Source organism: Myotis lucifugus, unplaced genomic scaffold (genome assembly GCF_000147115.1).
Source record: "Myotis lucifugus unplaced genomic scaffold, Myoluc2.0 scaffold_84, whole genome shotgun sequence".
NCBI lineage: Eukaryota > Metazoa > Chordata > Mammalia > Chiroptera > Vespertilionidae > Myotis > Myotis lucifugus.
In genome coordinates, this window is record NW_005871132.1 from 2,805,702 (window position 1) to 2,825,850 (window position 20,149).

The 20,149-nt window shown below is 33.8% G+C and overlaps 1 protein-coding gene across 17 annotated transcripts in view; it reads right to left on the reverse strand.

The window, feature by feature from the left end:
• GSK3B (glycogen synthase kinase 3 beta) overlaps window positions 1–20,149 on the reverse strand; it is a 179,095-nt gene that overhangs the window by 63,828 nt on the left and 95,118 nt on the right. For all 17 annotated transcript variants that reach the window (XR_002829820.1, XR_002829819.1, XM_014457738.2 and 14 more), the window contains 3 exons: window positions 12,321–12,431; window positions 5,869–5,999; window positions 2,012–2,118 (listed from right to left, as the gene is read on the reverse strand). Coding sequence is in view for 15 of the 17 variants with exons in the window: in XM_014457738.2 (XP_014313224.1) it covers window positions 2,012–2,118; window positions 5,869–5,999; window positions 12,321–12,431 (349 nt within the window). In the remaining 2 variants the exon portion in view is untranslated. The remainder of the gene's footprint in view (window positions 1–2,011; window positions 2,119–5,868; window positions 6,000–12,320; window positions 12,432–20,149) is intronic.

Sequence of the window (20,149 nt, forward strand, 5' to 3'; positions counted from 1 at the left end):
TAGCCATGCAAAGGAGGCTACTGGAAAACAGGTACTCCAAACACCCAGAGAATTGGTTTCTAATAGAGAAAACAGACTACACTGTCCTTTTTTTGTCTGAGAAGATTCCAAAGAACTTCTGGGCACATGGACACTTATAGAAGTAATGCACTTAAGAGGGTCGAATGTTTATATAAACATGCCTTAATGTGTCAGAAGATGTAGTCATAACTTTCTGAAAAAAGCAAATTGCATTTACCTAGGCACAACCCATCCCAATACCTGGTATGCAGATGATTGGTGTATACTTGAATAAAATACAAAGCAGCTGGAAAATACAATGACATCTCCAAAAATAAAGTGCTGAAATTTGGTCTCTGGGAGAGTCAAGTTAGCAAATACCACAAAAAGAATAGTACCTTACACTTCTATAGTCCTTTCACTAATGTTTTATTAACATTAGTTAATCCTCATAGCCACTCAAAAAGGTAGGCAGAAATGTTAGTAATCTCCACTTTATAGCTTAGCTAAGTAGTAATAAATCTGGAACTCAGATCTAGTTCTACTAAACCAAAATATCCTTATGTGCTCCTTAACATGTCATATAACATAGCCGTGATGAAACTTTGAGTATTACATATCACACAAAAACACAAATATACTCTCTATCCTTCAGTGTCATAGGTCTCAAGTATGGTCTATTGAGCCCAGCCGCACCCCCACCCCCGACCCCCCCGAACCTTTTCACTGTTCCTGAAGGGCAAAGCTACTTTCAAAAGAATACTAAGATGCTATCTGCATTCTTCACTGTGTTCATATTTGCACTGGTGGTGTGAAAGAAATGGTGGGTAAAACTGCTGCTCCCTGGGCATTTTGCCCTTTGACATTAGTGTATTTCTGTTTAGTGGTCTTTGTTCATATCCGAGAATTTCTACTTGTATCAAAAGACAAAACTTGTCCAAGTTCTAGGTTTTTCCTAGATTTCTGTTACTGAAGTTTGGGTTTTATTGTTTGTTTGCTTGGTACTTGTAAGCTTTTGTTTCTGTTTTTGACTAAGGAATTCTCTTCTGAAATAATATATAACAATAAAATAATTTTGACCTCCACTTGCACATAGCCTAAGGTTGCACTTAGCTTCCTATTCATGTCCACATGATCATACTCTCCATGTTCACTCCTACTAATGGGCAAAAATAAGATAGAAGAGAAGGTTAGTAAAGATTGGAGGAAACTGTCTTTATTCAATTCCTTCTGTCACTAAAAATCTTTCATGAAAACTTCTACAGACTTAGTGGGTTTAGCCAAACTACTAAAGAAAAAGTCAGAGCCCTAGCTGGGTTGGCTCAATAGATAGAGCATCGGCCTGCGGACTTAAGGGTCCCAGGTTCGATTCCGGTCAAGGGCACATGCCCAGGTTGCAGGCTCGATCCCCAGTAGGGGCGTGCAGGAGCAGTCTATCAATGATTTTCTCTTCTCTCATCATTGATGATTCTCTCTCTCCCTTTCCCTTCCTCTCTGAAATCAATAAAAATATATTTTTAAAAAAGGTCAGAGTTATTTTATAAATATCTAAATTAAAATTAAAGAGCTAATTGAGACAGCATAGTAGGATGTCAACAATATGGTCATTCCATTACTTTCATGATAAACAATGAATGCAAATTCTCCAACTGTTGATCAAGCTCAGAAGTATTTCAGGGGAATTTAAAAGAAACAAAAAGGAAAGAAAATGTATACTTAGGATTTATTTGAAAGTTTAAGTTAAAAACAGAGGTAATCATAAAGAAATCATGCAATCATAAATAACTTTATTACTTATTTGAAAAATCCATGAAACCTAAAAGTAAATAATAAATGTATTTAAAATTTTAAATACTATACACATTTTTGCATACCAACCATTAAGAAAAAACACATTTTAGGGTATACCCATCTTTATATTTAAGTGAAAGTATAGATTACTAATACTAAATTACTGAAAACAAGATTCAATTAATAGTCCAAGCCATTTATATTCAGATTCGGTACTTACCTATACTAGAGGTATAATCAGTGGCTCCAAAGATCAACTCTGGTGCCCTATAGTACCGAGAACAGATATACGAAACATTGGGTTCTCCTCGGACCAGCTGCTTTGCACTAACAAAAATAAAAAGCAGAAAAATTAAAAACAATCTAAACCTTAAAACTGCTATCATGCACAAAACTAAATGTTTATCTAAGATTCATGTAATTCCAATCATGTTATACATGAAAAAGAAAATATGAACCATAACTATTTCAGACAAAAGAAACATAATTTTAGCAATATATTAATTTTAAAAATAACAGTAATTTTTAAAGACTACATTTGTCAACTGTCACCTAAGGAAAAAGAGATAAAAAGTCACAGAAGGATAAATGCTTAATTTCTTCTGATCCTCTGGTTCCCTAAATTCCACCCCTGAAAAAGAGTTGAAAAGTAAGAAGTGTCCATCCCCACCAAAAAACATAATAATGGGTTATAAAATATAAGAATGAATACTTTTTACCCAATGTTTTTTTAAGGGTAAGAAATTTGCTACTCTTTTATAATTTGATTTCAGAGTAAATATCCTGAGATTTACAGACCCAATCTATTTTTCCACCATCTTAGTCAATTTATTAACTGTCTAAACATTCAATACCCAATAAAAAAGACAGGCTCACTTCTTAAGAGCAGAGATTATTCACAACCTATGCATTATAACTCTGCTGTCCTGAGTTTACATGTCCTCTTAATCCAACTTTCCTTCCAAAACTTTGTGGCATGTATTTTAAACATTACAATAAATTAAAATCAGTTTCTTTTGAGATGTCTCGCAAGATTAACTTGAAGACACACTGAAATAAATTGCTGTAGAAGCTAACTATTTTGACATGCAATAATAACAAAGATAAATACAGGAAATGAATACAAACAAAATAAAAATAAAAAGTGAGTAACAAGGAAAGGTAAGAAAAATTTGAGGCAAAGGTACAGAGTAGAGATGAAAGTGGTCACAAGGGTTTCAAAGTTTGAGCTTTCTTTTCTTTCATTTATTTGTGATTCATGATAACTTTGACCTTAACCTATTCTTCCTTCATCACAAATTTTGAAGGTCAGAGACAGTTTATTTTTTGACATTCTCCACAAGTACTGACACAAAGCAACCATTTTATAAGTTAATAAATATTATAATCCCTGTTTTTAGGCTGCATAAAAATTGTGACACTTTTCAGCACTAACTGATAAGACTTTTCTACTTTATAATTTCTTTAATTAACAAGACAGATTCTAAGTTTATAGTCAGAAATTTACTATTAGATAAAGAAGGTAAGATTGAAAACTCCACAGCCTCTAGATTTCTTCACTACTTGATGGAGTTACCTTCTTTCTCTTCAAGTAAGGCTGGCTCTAACTTCCTGCCCTTTAAGGATTGAGCATTCAATATAGTGGTCACATATAGTCCTAAGAAAGCCCAACTAGCCCTTCACCTACTTCCAGGCCCTTTTTCATCCAGTAAAGATTTACTAACAAGAGTCATACTCTTTTGTTCAAGTCACCATCAACCTGGCTTATTTCACTTAGCATAATGCTCTCCAGTTCCATCCATGCTGTTGCAAATGGTAAGAATTCCTTCTTTTTTACAGCAGCATAGTATTCCATTGTGTATATGTACCAGTTTTCTAATCCATTCATCCATTGATGGGCACTTAGGTTGTTTCCAGATCTTAGCTATGGTAAATTGTGCTGCTATGTACATAGGGATGCATATATCCTTTCTGATTGGTGTTTCTGGTTTGGGATAAATTCCTAGCAGTGGGATCAATGGGTCAAATGGGAGTTCCATTTTTAACTTTTTGAGGAAACTCCATACTGTCTTCCATAGTGGCTGCACCAGTCTGCATTCCCACCAGCAGTGCAAGAGGGTTCCTTTTTCTCCGCATCCTCTCCAGCACTTGTCATTTGTTGATGATAGCCATTCTGACAGGTGTGAGATGGTACCTCATTGTTGTTTTGATTTGCATCTCTTGGATGATTAGTGACTTTGAGCATGTTTTCATATGTCTCTTGGCTTTCTGAATGTCCTCTTTTGAAAAGTGTCTATTTAGGTCCTTTGCCCATTTCTTGATTGGATTGTTTATCTTCCTTTGGTTAAGTTGTATGAGTTCCCTATAAATGTTGGAGATTAAACCCTTATTGGTGATAACATTGGCAAATATGTTCTCCCATGCAGTGGGCTTTCTTGTTGTTTTGTTGATGGTTTCTTTTGCTGTGCAGAAGCTTTTTATTTTGATGTAGTCCCATTTGTTTATTTTCTCTTTAGTTTCCAATGCCCTAGGAGATGTATCGGTGAAGAAATTGCTTCGGCATATGTCTGAGATTTTGTTGCCTTTGGATTCCTCTAGTATTTTTATGGTTTCCCGTCTTACATTTAAGTCCTTTATCAATTTGGAGTTTATTTTTGTGTATGGTGTAAGTTGGTGGTCTAGTTTCATTTTTTTGCATGTATCTGTCCAATTTTCCCAACAACATTTATTGAAGAGACTGTCTTGACTCCATTGTATGTTCTTGCCTCCTTTGTCAAATATTAATTGAGCATATTGGTTCGGGTCGATTTCTGGGTTCTCTATTCTATTCCACTGATCTATATGTCTGTTCTTGTGCCAGTACCAGGCAGTTTTGAGAACAGTGGCTTTGTAATACAGCTTGATATCTGGTATTGAGATCCCACCTACTTTGTTCTTCTTTCTCAGGATCGCTGCAGCTATTCGGGGTCTTTTTTTATTCCAGATGAATTTTTGGAGAGTTCGTTCTAGGTCTGTGAAATACGTTGTTGGTATTTTAATGGGGAGTGCGTTAAATTTATAGATTGCTTTGGGTAGTATGGACATTTTAATGATGTTGTTTCTACCAATCCATGAACATGGTATGTTCTTCCATCTGTTTATGTCTTCCTCTATCTTTTTTTTCAACGTCCTGTAGTTTTCTGAGTAGAGGTCTTTTACCTCTTTAGTTAAGTTTATTCCTAGGTATCTTAATTTTTTTGGTGTGATGGTAAATGGGATTGCTTTTTTAGTCTCTCTTTCTGTAAGTTCATTATTGGTGTATAGAAATGCCATAGATTTCTTGGCATTAATTTTGTATCCTGCTACATTGCCAAATTCATTTATTAAGTCTAATAGTTTTTTGATGGAGTCTTTAGGGTTTTTTATGTACAATATCATGTCATCTGCGAATAAGGACAGTTTTATTTCTATATATATATATTCTTGATCTTGCTTTTTAAAAAATTCTCACCCAAGGATATGTTTATTGATTTGAGAGAGAAAGAGAGAGAGAGAGAGAGAGACAGACAGAAACATCAATCAGTTGCCTTCCATACATGCCCTGACTTGTATCAAACCCGCAAGCTAGGCAGATGCCCTGACCAGGAATAGAATCCACCACCTTTCGTGTATGGGATGATGCTCGAACCAACTGAGTCACACTGGCCAAGGCTTGACCTTGCTTTTTAAGTTTAGAATTTCTCAGAGGTCATTCCTTTTCAATTTATAAGGAGCTACCTCATGCCATTATTTATCTGGTCATTTTCTTACTGACAGACACTGATAAACAATGCTGTGACAAAAATCCCTGTACATACACTATTTTGTATTTCTAAGGGAGTAATTCCTAAGAATTAAATTGCTAGATGACAATATCCATTTATAATTCTGACAGAATTTACCCAAACTACCTGAAGCTGCACTAGTCTATAGTCCCTGAATAAGCATTACAGTATTTTTAGACTGACATTATAAAAGAAATATATTTTTTAAAAGCATATGGAGTGTAAGGGTGAGGTAGGAAAGGAGGGAAGGGAGAAGAAGAGAGAGCTAGCTTACCTTCCAAAGTCACAGAGTTTTAATACAGCTGTATCAGGGTCCAACAAGAGGTTCTGTGGTTTAATATCCCGATGGCAGATTCCAAAGGAATGAATATAGGCTAAACTTCGAAACAGCTGATACATATACAACTGGAAAAAATAGCCAAAATTAATTGAATAGTTTCTCTCTCAAACAATCAGAATCCTTAAGCGAGTAAATAAAGTAACAGATAAGGTGAAATGCTGGGGATTATTAGTACTCAATCTTCCTTTAACAAGTTTCATGTCATTTCTATGTTCATTAGCTAATTAAAGTTTCATTAACCATATAATATATTTACACCATCCTCTACTAACTTAAAAAAGAAAATTTTACAATATGCCTTATAATTTTTTATTTTACTAAGATTGCAAAACAAATCCAAGATGTGTTTTTTTCAAATGGATAAAAAGCTCAGAGGGATATTTCAAATCATGTGACTAATAAGAAAGTTTAGACCAAAAGCCAAGTCTTCAGTTTTTAAGTTCATCATTCTTTAAAAGTATTTGCAGTTTCATCTTAAGAATAATAATTTTCTGAGATGTCAGTCCCAGAGATTATCGATACAGAGGACTGGAAAAATTCACATGTGAACTGAGAAAATCTATAATCAATGATCTATCAAGATATCAGTGACCCCATTAATAGCATCACTATGCTTCCTATTAATATCCTTAAAAAAATAAGTAGACTTTAAAATGCCATTTAAAAAGAGATCCTAGCTGACTACTGACATAATTTAAAAGAATATTTGTTCAAATTTTACTTGGAAAAAAAGCACCAAGAAACTGGATCTGCGTGGAAGAAAGAATCAGACTCTTGACTGAGGAAGAAAGGGACTTTATAAAGAAAGTGAGTACAGCTGACTCTTGAACAACATGGGCTTGAACTGCATGGGTCCACTTATATATGGATTTTGTTCAACAAATATATTAAATAATTTTGAGGGGAGATTTCCTTACTACTGTGAAGCAATCACATCTATAACACAAGGTTACCATAAAGTTATCATATTGTTGCTTCTTTATTTTCAATGCATGAATTGTTATAACTGTAAATAAACTGAACTTCTTTTTCATATTATCTTTTCAATATTTATGCTTAGTGTTAGTAATACATATAATATCTATAATGTTTTGGATCATACAAGAAAATAATGATACAGGTACTGAAAGACAATTTATCAGATGATAAATCTTAAATAAACAGATGATGCAAACTTAAGAGTATCAATAAATGCAGTGTAGTACTGTAAATGTATTTGCATTTGATTTCCTTACTAACATTTTTTCTAGATTACTTTATTGTAAGAATATAGTATATTATACATATAACATTCAAAATATGTATTAATCAACTATATTATCAGTAGGGCTTCTAGTCAATAGTAGGCTATTAGTTAAGTTTTGGGGGAGTCAAAAGATAGAGGTGGATTTTTGACTGAAAGTGGAAGTAGGGGAGGGTGTCAGCACCCTTAACCCCTGCATTAAAAGGTCAAGTGTATCTTAAACCTCCTGTTTATCCTAAGGTCCATGTTCTGGTTCATTTTAAATTTTTCTGACTACACCTTGGAAAGACTTTTTGAAATGATTCAAAACAAAGATACCAGTGACTTGATAAAAAAAACAAAACAAAAACGATAATTAAAGTTCAGACAGAGCATTGTCACAAGGCACCATATTTAGAGGCTATTGTTAAGACTTTTTAATTCAAGTTAACATGACACCTGCTTTCTTTCCAACAGGCCATGATGAAAACTGCAGACAGGTAATTTCAGTGCATCCTTAACATTATACTGAACTACAGCTGGAAAAGTTTAATGCTTCTTTAAAATGAAGCATAATGTAAAATGTATAGATAAGATCTTCAATTAGGTCAACATTTTGTCAACAAAGTTAGAATTAAGGAATTTAGATATTTATATAACTTTAAAAAAAAATCCTCACGCAAGGACATGTTTCCCACTGATTTTTAGCAAAAGAAGAAGGGAGAAGGAGGGAAGGAGAGAGGGAGAAACTGGCAGACATCGATGTGAGAGAGAAACATCGATAGGTTGGCTCCCTTATGCACCCCAACTGGGGATTGGACCCGCAACCTGGTATGTGCCCTGACAGGGAATTGAACTTGCAACCTTTCAGTGCTCAGGACATTGCTCCAACCAACTGAGTAACACCAGCCAGGTCGTTCATGTAACTTTTTAAAAGCTTCATAATTCTAATATTGTATCATTGTTCACAGCATCAACCTCCAAGTCCTAAAGCTTACTCTCAGAATTTTAAGAGTTTAATTCACTGCCACTACAAAAAAAAAAGTCCCCATAAGATATTGAGTTCATAGACATTAATTTACTAAAGAAAATGATGTCTAGGTCAGCAAGAATCAACAGGAAAAAAAAAATGTTTTCTTTGCTAAATTTGTTTAAGAGTTTAAATAAGGTTAAAGTATCTTTTTACTATATTCATTCATCTGAAAGATCTACCCTATCTCCCATTCTCTTCACTTTATTTTTTGAAAAGTCCATATAAAGAATGACTTTTTATTTGACTCTGTAAAAGTGTATTTATAGGATAACTGAGAGGCTTACTACACTAGAAAGCAATAACAAGATAAACAACTGGTCATTATTCTAAGAACTTTACATGTATTATTTCATTTAACCCTTATGTAATAGGTACAACTATTATTTCTATTTTATATATAAAGTAACTTAGACACATAGGTTAAGCGATTTGTCCAGTATCATATATTTAATATTCTGCAGTGTCTTGGGTAAATATGCCTCTTTTTATTACTATTTCTTTATTTTGTCTTATTCTTATTCTATTAACTAAAAGTGCAAAAACATAATTATTAAATAGCTTGATCACTAAGTTAAAAAGACTAGAATGATAAACTCTTAGAAACTCAGATTATCTAGTACATTTTAAAATTTGAGATTTAACAAGTACTGTAAAATCAAGTGTGTTTCACCATTTGTTTATTTAATTATGTAACCACTCTGTGATATACACATTTGTCCTAAATTTTACAAGAGATCATTGAGGCCCATTAGCAGGTTGAACACAATCTGAACCCAGTTGCAAAATTATTAAATCTAACTTCAAGTCCAATGTCTTCTCTCCTCTGTGCTACTAAACCTGTTTAAAACTCATAGAATAACAATTTTATTCATGATTCATAAAAATGCATCCAGCTCTTGTGTACCCAGACCCTATCCTTAAACATGTATTTATTAACTTAAAAAATTTCAAGATCAATGATTTGTCAGGCATCTGTTTTAGAATTGTGTTTAAACACTCAATTATGAAAGCTATTAATCAGAAAAGCAAAGGTGCTATCTAACTATCATCAACTATAAAGTGACCAGCACTATAAAAGGGGTAAAGAAAGAGGTCTGAAGCAATAAACTCATAAAACATACTCAACTCCCCCAGAAAACATGAAAGTTAAAGAGTCACAAAAAACTACAATTGCCATTTTGGTAACACGTTTGCCAAGTAAGTTATTAAATGGTGAGGTCTGTGAAGGCAAAAGTTACTTAAGGAAAAAACAGTATGCCCATTAACAAGTGACCAGCTGAATAAATTAGGATACAGCCATGCAACAGACTAATATATACAGCTGTAAAAAAGAAAGGCAAATAGCTCTATCTATCTATCTATCTATCTATCTCCAGAATACATTTTTTTTTTACATTTTTAATTTTAAAAGCAAGGTAGAAGAATGTATACATTATGTAACCATTTACATAAAAAGGAGATGGAGCGATAAAACAATTATATACATTTATTTACTTAAAAATTTTCAATATTCAATTCTGGGAGGGGTGAGGAATAGGGTAGAGGAAATGGATAACAACAGCTAAACTTCTTAAACTGCATATATCTTGTTTTATAGATTTTACTTTGGAACTAGGTATTTTCTATTTTGATGGAAAATTAACTTCAAAAAAGCTTAAAACACAATCTATAATAAAAGTAAAATTAAACGAAGCTTAGCAGGGCATAATCACAGACAGAAACTATTCACTGTTTATTTAAAATAGAGAAATTGGACTGTTCATCTAATGCAGTGGTTCTCAACCTTCTGGCCCTTTAAATACAGTTCCTCATGTTATGACCCAACCATAAAATTATTTTCGTTGCTACTTCATAACTGTAATGTTGCTACTATTATGAATTGTAATGTAAATATCTCATATGCAGGATGGTCTTAGGCGACCCCTGGGAAAGGATTGTTTGACCGCCAAAGGGGTCACGACCCACAGGTTGAGAACCATTGATCTAATGGCATGTACCATGGGAATAAAAAAGAGCTGCAAAAAGATCTTAAATTATTTTCAGCTTGCCGAAACCGGTTTGGCTCAGTGGATAGAGCGTACTGTATGTATAGTATGGGACAGAACAAGTAAGTAATTATACTGTCATTAAAAAATGGAATTTTTAGTGTAAAGAAAAGGAAATAGAAATGGATGATTGTTAAGCCCCTCAAAATTTAATTAGAAAGATAGCCCAGCTGGTGTGACTCAAAAATCAATAAAATATATTTAAAAAAAAAAAAAAAAAAAAAAAAAATTCGGGCTCCATTCCCGGTAGGGGGCGTGGAGGAGGCAGCCGATCAAATGATCCTTTCTCTTCGTTGATGTTTTATTTCCCTTTCCTTTCCTCTCTGAAATCAATAAAAATATATTTAAAAAAGAAAGAAAGAAATATCAATATGAACTCAGAGTGTATTTATCATTGGGGTGAATAAAAAGATGCAATTTATCTTTGAAAACAATCATCCACATATTTCCTAGCTCTGTCCACTAAAAAGACTTAAAAACAATAACCAACTCTATGGTAAGTAGCACCCCCAATATCCACACTGTGATCTCTGAATACCATTTCCCACTAAAAGAGTAAGTTCCCCTGAAGAAAAGGCTCATTCCAACTCGGCAGAAGAAATGTATAAGATGAACCTAGAGTACTGTCATGATAGAAAGCAATGAAGCTATCAAAGATTACTAAGACTTGTCTAAAAAGCTTTAAAACAAACACAACAACAACAAATTACTCCTTGGTCACCTTTGGAGGGTGCTATGGAACCAATAAATTATTATAAATTTTGATAGAGGGAAAAAAATCAAATATATATCCTGTCTTATATAAACTGTACTTCAGGGTAATGAAATAGCTGACATGGAAAGTTTCTATTTATGGAACTATTCTAGCTTATAAATTAAGAAGGAATAACATTAAAATATCATTTTATGACCACTAATGAATTAATGGATTTAGGCAATTATCATCAATAGCTACAAGCATCACAAAAAGAAAGATATTATGTCTTCCTTAGGAAAGCACCCAAACCTATATATGAAATACTCTTGATTCCTCCAAAAAAAATTATCTAATATCAAATTTACAGGAAATACAGAGAAAAGTAATATACTACATTGTATTGCAGTAATCCAAGCACAAAATCCAGACCAAAAAACTGTAGGTCAAATGATCTAGTTTCTTTAATAACAAAGTTGAGAGAGAGTGAGAGAGAGAAAGAGAGTGAGAGAGAGAGAAAGAGAATGGGGGAGGGGGGGAGAGAGAGAGAATGAGAGGGAGAGAGAGAATGAGGGGGAAGGGAAAAGGGGAGAGGGGAGAGGGAGAGATTAAAAGAAACATTAAGAAGCACATACGCCAAGGTTGCAATTAATAAGTAGAACAACAAATTGATCTCTCTCTCTCTCTCTCAAATCAATTAAAAAATAAAAAAGAAGCAGCAGCACATCTGCCAGTTGCAATATAGGGACTTTACTTGGATCCCAATTCTAACAAATAAATTTTTAAAATATATATAAGACATATTGGAAATATAAATAACTGGATATTTAATCAGAATTATGCTGGATAAATTCCTAGCCACTCTGTCATGAGTTCTATAAAATAAAAAAGATAACATTGGTATTAGGTACCAAAAATAAAATAACACCTTGAAAGAGTCTATGCATATTTAAAATTATCAAAAGTTGAAACTTCAGCTACAGACACAATGTATATGTAAGTGGCAATAAAACATTGAATCTGATCATACTTATAACTATATTTTATAATTTTATGGTATGATTGCTCTTATTTCAGTCTGTGGTACAATAAGTATATCAGAAATTAAATAAAAAGGTGCTATGCCTAGCAAAATTAAGTCCATAATTGTCTGTGAAAAATTCACTTATCAGAAAGATGACAAGTATCTTTAAGACCTGAGTCATTAAAGTTTAAAAAGTAAAGGCTTCACACTTTAAAACTGTACAAGAATTTAATGAAGCTCTAGCAATACCTACTTTGCAGCTTTCCCCCCTTAGTATTAGATGCGATAATGTAGTTAAAACACATAGCCCTCTCCCTGGCTCATGATAAGTACTTTTTTAAATGGAAAATTGCTCCATTTTTACATACCTTGACATAGATCACAGGAAGCGTCTGTTTAGCTCGACTATAGTGTCTGGCAACTCTGTATACTGTTTCCGGAACATAGTCCAGCACCAGATTGAGATAGACCTCATCTTTCTGAAAAAGTTTATTAAAAACAAAGAAAATAACAAGATTAGAAACTAGTCTTTAAATATTCAAATTAGAGTAAATGCTCTACATATTCACTTATTCAGATTAAAAAATTAGAATGTGTTCAATTTTAATTATACAAAATTAAATCAGAATATAACCATAATAATAAAAACAATCTACCACTTTTTCAATACCGTTAAGATTCTTAATCACATTCAAGCTATTATTTAGGTTATATGATTTTAAAGGATACCACCTACCACAAAATTTCACATTTTCTAATTTGAGAATCAATGCCCTCATATCCTATCAGGAAAGGTGTCATAGCAATAAAGTGAGTATTGAATTGGGAACTACAATAGTGTATTTCTAGCCCTATCTCTGCTGCTAACTTAAATAACTTAAGTTACTTAAATCTCAAGGCTTCAGTTTTTTCAACTATAATACAAAAAGCTGGACTAGATGTTCTCCAAAATTTCTCTAACCTCTACAAAAAGATTATATGGTTACCTGATAGTCTATATTTAGTAGAAAAATCATTTGTCTTCTACAATTAACTGAAAGAAAAAGAGTAACTTAAAAGGCAGCAAGTTACCATACTCACAAGTTTACTGCAGGTCACAAGTTTAAACATCCATTCTCAGTAGCATAAAGACACCAATCCAAGATCATTGGAGAGAAAGAAGGGAATTCCAACTAAGTACCAAGTAGGAAAGAGGAACAGAGTGCTACTCTTACACTGAACATGTGAACAATATCAGATAAGTACACTGAAGCAGAAAACAAAGCTGAGAATCGCTGTGTTCAAGTCTAGAATTGGCCACTGAGTGGGAAAATCTTCAGGTAAACAAACTTTCAGTCTTCCCAATTTGAAATCATCTTACCTACCAAACTGAAGTGAAGAATTTCAATTTTCAGCATTAATTACTTTCTATATGTCAGTGGCTACAGCAGAGGAAGTAAGGGAGCAGGTATAAAGAGATGACATCTAAACTGAGTATGAAAGGGCCATTTCAGGCAGAGAGAAAACCATTTTCAAGATGTGGGGTCAAAGAGTACAACATAGCTCAGGAAACAGTTTAGTGAGATAGCAAACCATTGACCTTACCACCTTTTCACTATCCTTTACTTTATGTTCTCCTCTCTTCCCTTTCACATCCAGCTTAAATTCCTTGGTCTGTCACAGGAATCAGTAAACAATAGCTGCCTGTTTTTATAAATAAAGTTTGATAGGAACACAGTGATGCTGATTTACTTAAGTAAGTCTGGCTACTTTTGAACTACAATGGCAGACTTGAGTAGTTGTGACAGAGACCACATAGCCTGTAAAACCATAAATATTTACTTTATGGCCCTTTATGAAAAAGTTTGCCCAGTCTGCTGTAGTATATACCCTCCTCTTATGCCAGGCTTGTTTGATAAACCACAACTTTGGTTAAATGCAGCTTTCCACACATTCTCTAACTATACCCAAAAGATGAACATGGCAGCAAACCTAAAATTTTGCTAATTGGTCTCACATTAAATTCACCTTGAAGTAATTCAATCAGCCCAGTAGTAATAAAACATTTGCCTAATCTATTCACTTTTTTCTTTCTTAAAAAAATTAAATTATTGTTTAAAGTATTCCTCCATTGACCTCTCCCTGGCTGTTCCCACCCCCAGCACACGCACCCCTACTGTCTGTCCATTGGTTATGCTCATATGCATGCATACAAGTCCTCTGGTTGATCTCTTACCCAACCCCCACCCCACCTTCCCTCATGGGTTGGACAGTCTGTTCAATGCTTCTATGTCTCTGGGTCTATTTTTGTTCATCAATTTATGATGTTCATTATATTCCAAAAATTAGTGAGATCATGTGCTATGTATCTTGCTCTGACTGGTTATTTCGCTTAGCATAATGCTCTCCAGTTCCACCCATGCTGTTGCAAATGGTAAGAATTCCTTCTTTTTTACAGCAGTGTAGTATTCCACTGTGTAGATGTACCACATTTTCTAATCCACTCACCTGCTGTTGGGCACTTAGGCAGTTTCCAAATCTTAGCTATTGTATATTGTGCTGCTGTGAACATAGGGGTGCATATATCCTTTCTGATTGGTGTTTCTGTTTTCTTGGAATATATTCTGAGAATTGGGATCACTGGGTCCAATGAAAGTTCCATTTTTAACTTTCTGAGAAAATGCCATACTGTTTTCCACAGTGGCTGCACCAATATGCATTCTCACCAGCAGTGCAAGAGGGTTCCTTTTTCTCTGCATCCTCGCCAGCAATTGTCATTTGTTGTTTTGTTGATGATAGCCATTCTGATAGGTGTGAGATAGTACCACATTGTTGTTTTGATTTGCACCTCACAGATGACTAGTGACTTTGAGCATGTTTTCATATGTCTCTTGGCCTTCCGTATGTCCTCTTTTGAAAAGAGTCTATTTCGGTCCTTTGCCCATTTTTTGAATGGGTTGTTTATCTTCCTTTTGTTAAGTTGTATGAGTTCCCTAGAAATTTTGGAGATTAAACCCTTACTGGAGATAACATTGGCAAATATGTTCTCCCATGCAGTGGGCTTTCTTGTTTTGTTAGTTTCTTTTGCCGTGCAGAAGCTTTTTATTTTGATGTAGTCCCATTTGTTTATTTTCTCCTTAGTTTCCATTGTCCTATGAGCTGTATCAGTAAAGATATTGCTTTGGCCATATGTCTGAGATTTTGCTGCCAGTGGATTCCTCTAATACTTTTATGGTTTCCCGTCTTACATTTAAGTCCTTTATCCATTTTGAGTTTATTTTTGTGTATGGTGTAAGTTGGTGGTCTAGTTTAATTTTTTTTTTCCATGTACCTGTCCAATTTTCCCAACACCATTTACTGAAGAGACTGTCTTGACACCAATGTATGCTCTTGCCTCCTTTGTCAAATATTAATTGAGCATAATGGCTTGGATCGATTTTTGGGTTCTGCTGTTCTGTTCCATTTGGTCTATATGTCTGTTCTTGTGCCAGTACCAGGCAGTTTTGAGAACAGTGGCTTTGTAATATAGCTTGATATCTGGTATTGTGATGCCTCCAACTTTGTTCTTCATTCTCAGGATTGCTTGGCTATTTGGGGTGTTTTTTATTCCATATGAATTTTTGGAGAGTTTTGTTCTAGGTCTGTGAAACATGCCACTGGTATTCAATCAGCCCAGTAATGATATTACATTTGCCTAATCTATTCTCACCTTTAGCTGATGACCTTTCTTGCACTGCATATTTCCATCTACCAGCATCTATCACCATATGTTCTTTCTTTCTTTCTCTAGAGATAAACTGACCAAGCTTCTTTCTAAGGCAAACCCTGATACTTGTTAAAAAAAAAAAAAAAAAGACACTATTCTGTTTTTCCTATTCAGTCATTACTTCAGTAATTTTCATGTCTTTCTCCATAAATTCTTCTCTGTGGGAGCATTACAATCAGTACACAAAACTGCTGTTATTTCTCCCATCATTAAAAAACCCTTTAATACAATAATCACCACAATATTTTTAGGCCCCCTTTAAGAGCAAAATGCCTGCCCTCTCTGGTTTGGCTCAGTGGATAGAGTGTTGGCCTGCAGACCGGAGGGTCCCAGGTTCGTTTCCAGTCAAGGGCGCATGCCTGGGTTGCTGGCTTGGTCTAACGTGCAGAAGGCAGCTAATCAATGATTCCCTCTCATCATTGATGTTTCTATCTCTCTCTTCCTCTCCCTTCCTCTCTGAAATCAATAAAAATATATTTTTAAAAAAAGAGCAAAATGCCTCAAAAGAGGTGTCTACACTTTTTTGTAATACCTGTCTCAACTCATTCTCTCTAAAAAACGTACTCCTCTGAATTTCACCACCATTACTACACCAGAATTGTTCAAGATCAATAATCTCTTTGTTGCTGAATCCCATGTCTATATTAGTCATCTAGAATATCACAGGAAGAGGAGAACAAGAACACAGAGAAGCGATACAGTATGAATTAAGAGGCAAGGTTAGTATGAGTCACACAAAGTCCCAACTCTGCTACTACAAGTTATGGGACCATGAGCATTACTTAACTTCTCTAGACCTCAGTTTGCTACAAAACAATGCTAATGATGGTGTCTACTTTAAAAGACTGTCTTAAGATTATAAGAAATAATCTATATATAAAGTTCTTTAAGCACATTACCTGTCACATAAAAAAGACTCAATTTTAACTATTATAATTTTTAGAAAGGAACAATACCTTTTTTTTTTTCCCTTCCTGTACATCTAAAATAAGTGATTAGGTGCTGGGGAGAATTGAGTGAATGGCTGATGACCCTATTTTTTGTAAAGCGATGAGGTCATATGTAAACCTGAGGGTAGCCAGAGTGATGCTGAATACTTCTCTTAAAATTTTAGAGATCAAGATTTATTTAGACAACGACCAGTTCCGAGTGAAGGTGAAGTCCAATAAAGAAAATAAATAAAAAAGAATGCTAAAGTGGTGTCAAAGAGATTGTTGTGTTAAGTAGATTTCAAGAAATGGTGAATCTTGGGTTTTGGAAAGGTCATTAACACAGACGTCAAAGCTATCCTTTTTTAACTACTCGATTACAAGGTTTCTTGATTTTAACAAATCATTTGACTAAGTTAATCATGATATATTTATGAATGACCCGGAGATGTGTAAGAATGTATTACAATTTAATTCATAACAAAAATGAAGAATAAAAAGATTTAAAATGAATGCCAAGGACAAAAAAGGTAGGGCCACAAACTCTGTCTTTCACTTATCTCAATCAATATTTTCATAAATGATTTCATTTATTAGGAGTTGCAAAAGTAAATGCCTTCAATGACTAAGCAATAAATGTAAATGTGTGAAACAAAAATGTGTAATGCAGTAAGTTACAGTGATTGGTAATTCAGATAGTACAAGACTTAACTAAAAACATTCTAATTTAAAAAATATTAACAGAATATGCTAACCAAATAAAACACATCAGAGAGGGAATTTGGCAGTCAGCTTAGAATTTCTGACTTCAACACAACTATCTAAGACTGAAACAAACCTAGGAAAAATGCCTTAGAATGGAAGATCAAGTAAGAAATTTAAAGAATTCTAATATCTGGAATGCTAAACCAAACCCACAATATAACATTTAACAAAGATAAATATAAAGCCCTATGAGTGAAATAAAAATACCAATTTATTATGTAGAATGGCAGGTAAGACTTGACAGTAATTCATCTGAAAAATAGATGATAGGTAAAACTGAACTCAAAAAAATCAACACTGAAGTGCAGTTAATGAAAAACTTGGGTTACAGTAGAAGTATTGTGCTCATATCAATAAAGATAATTTCACTCTATTTCATACAGTTCATGTTTCATTTGACACTCATTTTTTGGGCAGTATATTTTATTCATAATATTAATAAAGCAGAACACATTAAAAAAAGGTTAATAAAACCATGTCTGCTATAGGTTGAATGTTCTAATTTACTACACTATGAGAAACATGAGGGCTCAAATTATATTTGAACTATTATTTTGCAAATTAACATAAGCCTATCTCTTTGCTCAAATAAATTCTGGTTATTCACACCATTTACTCATCAAAAATTTGCAATTTTCTTTAGAATCCTAGAAGAGGTTTGCTCATTTTGTAGGTATGATATAAATATTCCTTTGACATTTAAAAGCTGTCATTTTGACTGTCTTAATTTTCTGAGACACTAGAGGTGTCTCATTATAAGTGAAGGCACTGTGAACTACCTTTCCCTTCAGGGCTCTGTGTTTGTATTCAAATCAAATCACTTAAAAAAAAAAATCGAATTGGGTCCTAAGACTGAAAACCAAACCCAACAAATATTACTACCACCAATACTGATTTGAAATGAATGGGCTCAACAACACCATGCTCTTCAATGTTCTTGTTAAACTTACAGATGTTCTGCTGTGAATTAAATAGCTATAGGAATAATCCTGAGTGGAGAGTGCATATCCCTATGAAGCATCATCACAGTGGAGGAAACACTAACATTTCACCTTCCTAAAGTAGTTTTGTTTGGAGATTTGTGCCAAAGATAATTCAAGAGACTGGGAATGCTAACATTTCAAGATGATAAATGGACTAGGATTAATTTCCATCACTTTTAATTATCTGAAATATCTCAGGTCTGCTGTTTTCTTAATGTAATCTCTCTGTGGGTTATCAACAAATGCCCACATACTTACAGATTAGCTATAGATTTTAAAAATCAAATATGAAATATGAAAAATATAAAAGTATAATTGAAATAACAAAATGAAAAAGACTAATTTCAAAGAAAAGTTATTAGACTTCTAATAATTTTGCTAAGGAGTCCCTGCTACAAATCCTTTAAAAGGAATCTATAGTACATGAAGTGTGTCTTATTCAGAAATCTTCAAAAAATTACATGCTGTACAATTTAGGGAGGATTTCTCTCAATGGTTTGATTTTCCTAATTATCACATTTATTAGTAAATCACTCTCTAACTGCCAAGAACCAGTCCTTCGTGAACTCTACTCTAAAACCATTCACTGAGAAATAAATTTAAATGACAAAATTCTGATCACACCTAACAAGGCAACTATCAGATAACTCCAACCTACATTTGAAAAACAGATATTACTGTGATGCTCTCATCCCAAGGTGATTTTTGAGGTCAAGGAAACAAATTTGCTTGAGGCTGCAGTTTTAAATAGAATCATGCTATAATTCTAAAAATTTGATGGCATGCAAAAGCAGCATATCAGAGAGCCCCACAATAAAACACTTAACAAAATATCATGGTAGCCCAGGATTTGCCTCAGAATTGGGTTAGGGAACTTGGACTAGCAAAAAAAAAAAAAAAAAAAAAAAAAACCCAACAAAACAAAAAAACCCCTTTAAAATAAATGACTTTTCTCTGATGGGTGTGCCAGGTTGGCCAGAGCTAGGAATAATACTAACAGTAAAGTGGGTGTGAATTAGGAAAAAGAGAAATATTCTTTTGCTTCAGAAACTAGGGGAGGGATTGAGGGGCACTGAGGGAGGGGAGGGTGAGCACTTAGCATACAACGATGATTATAGCAAGCTTCATCATTATCTCACAATTTCACAACTTCAAACAAAATAAATATCAAAATAACTAACATTTAAAAAAACTACAAATGTATCAGAAAAAAACACGAGTGCGTTTGCAAATACTGGACAAAATATCTATGAGCTATTAAGAAAAATAATGACAATTTGATTACATAAAAAATGTAAAACTTTTATACTACATAAAAAGAGAGAACCAAATTTTTTAAAATGACAATTTGGCCAAAAAAATTTTTTGCCTACATGACAAAGGGCTAATTTGTTTTTGTTTAAAAAACAAATACCTCTTAAAAATCTATAGGAAAAGACTAACATTTCAATAAAAAAATGAAAAGGGGCATGAACAGATAATCACACAAATGGCCAAAAACAATGTAGAAAGATGCTCAACCTAATTCATAAACACACACACACACACACACTGACCTACAATTTTTCCCTTATCAAATTTGAAAAGAAAGTTCAACCTGAGGAAACTAAGTATATGGTCCAATATGCACTATAACACACTTCTGGTCAAAGCCCAAACTCCTGCAATATTTTGGCAAGTCAATGGGCTGTACTCATCCTAAAGTGAAGACATACAGACACCCAATTCAACACAGCAATGACATTTCTAGGAATTAAATTTATGGAAAAAATTAT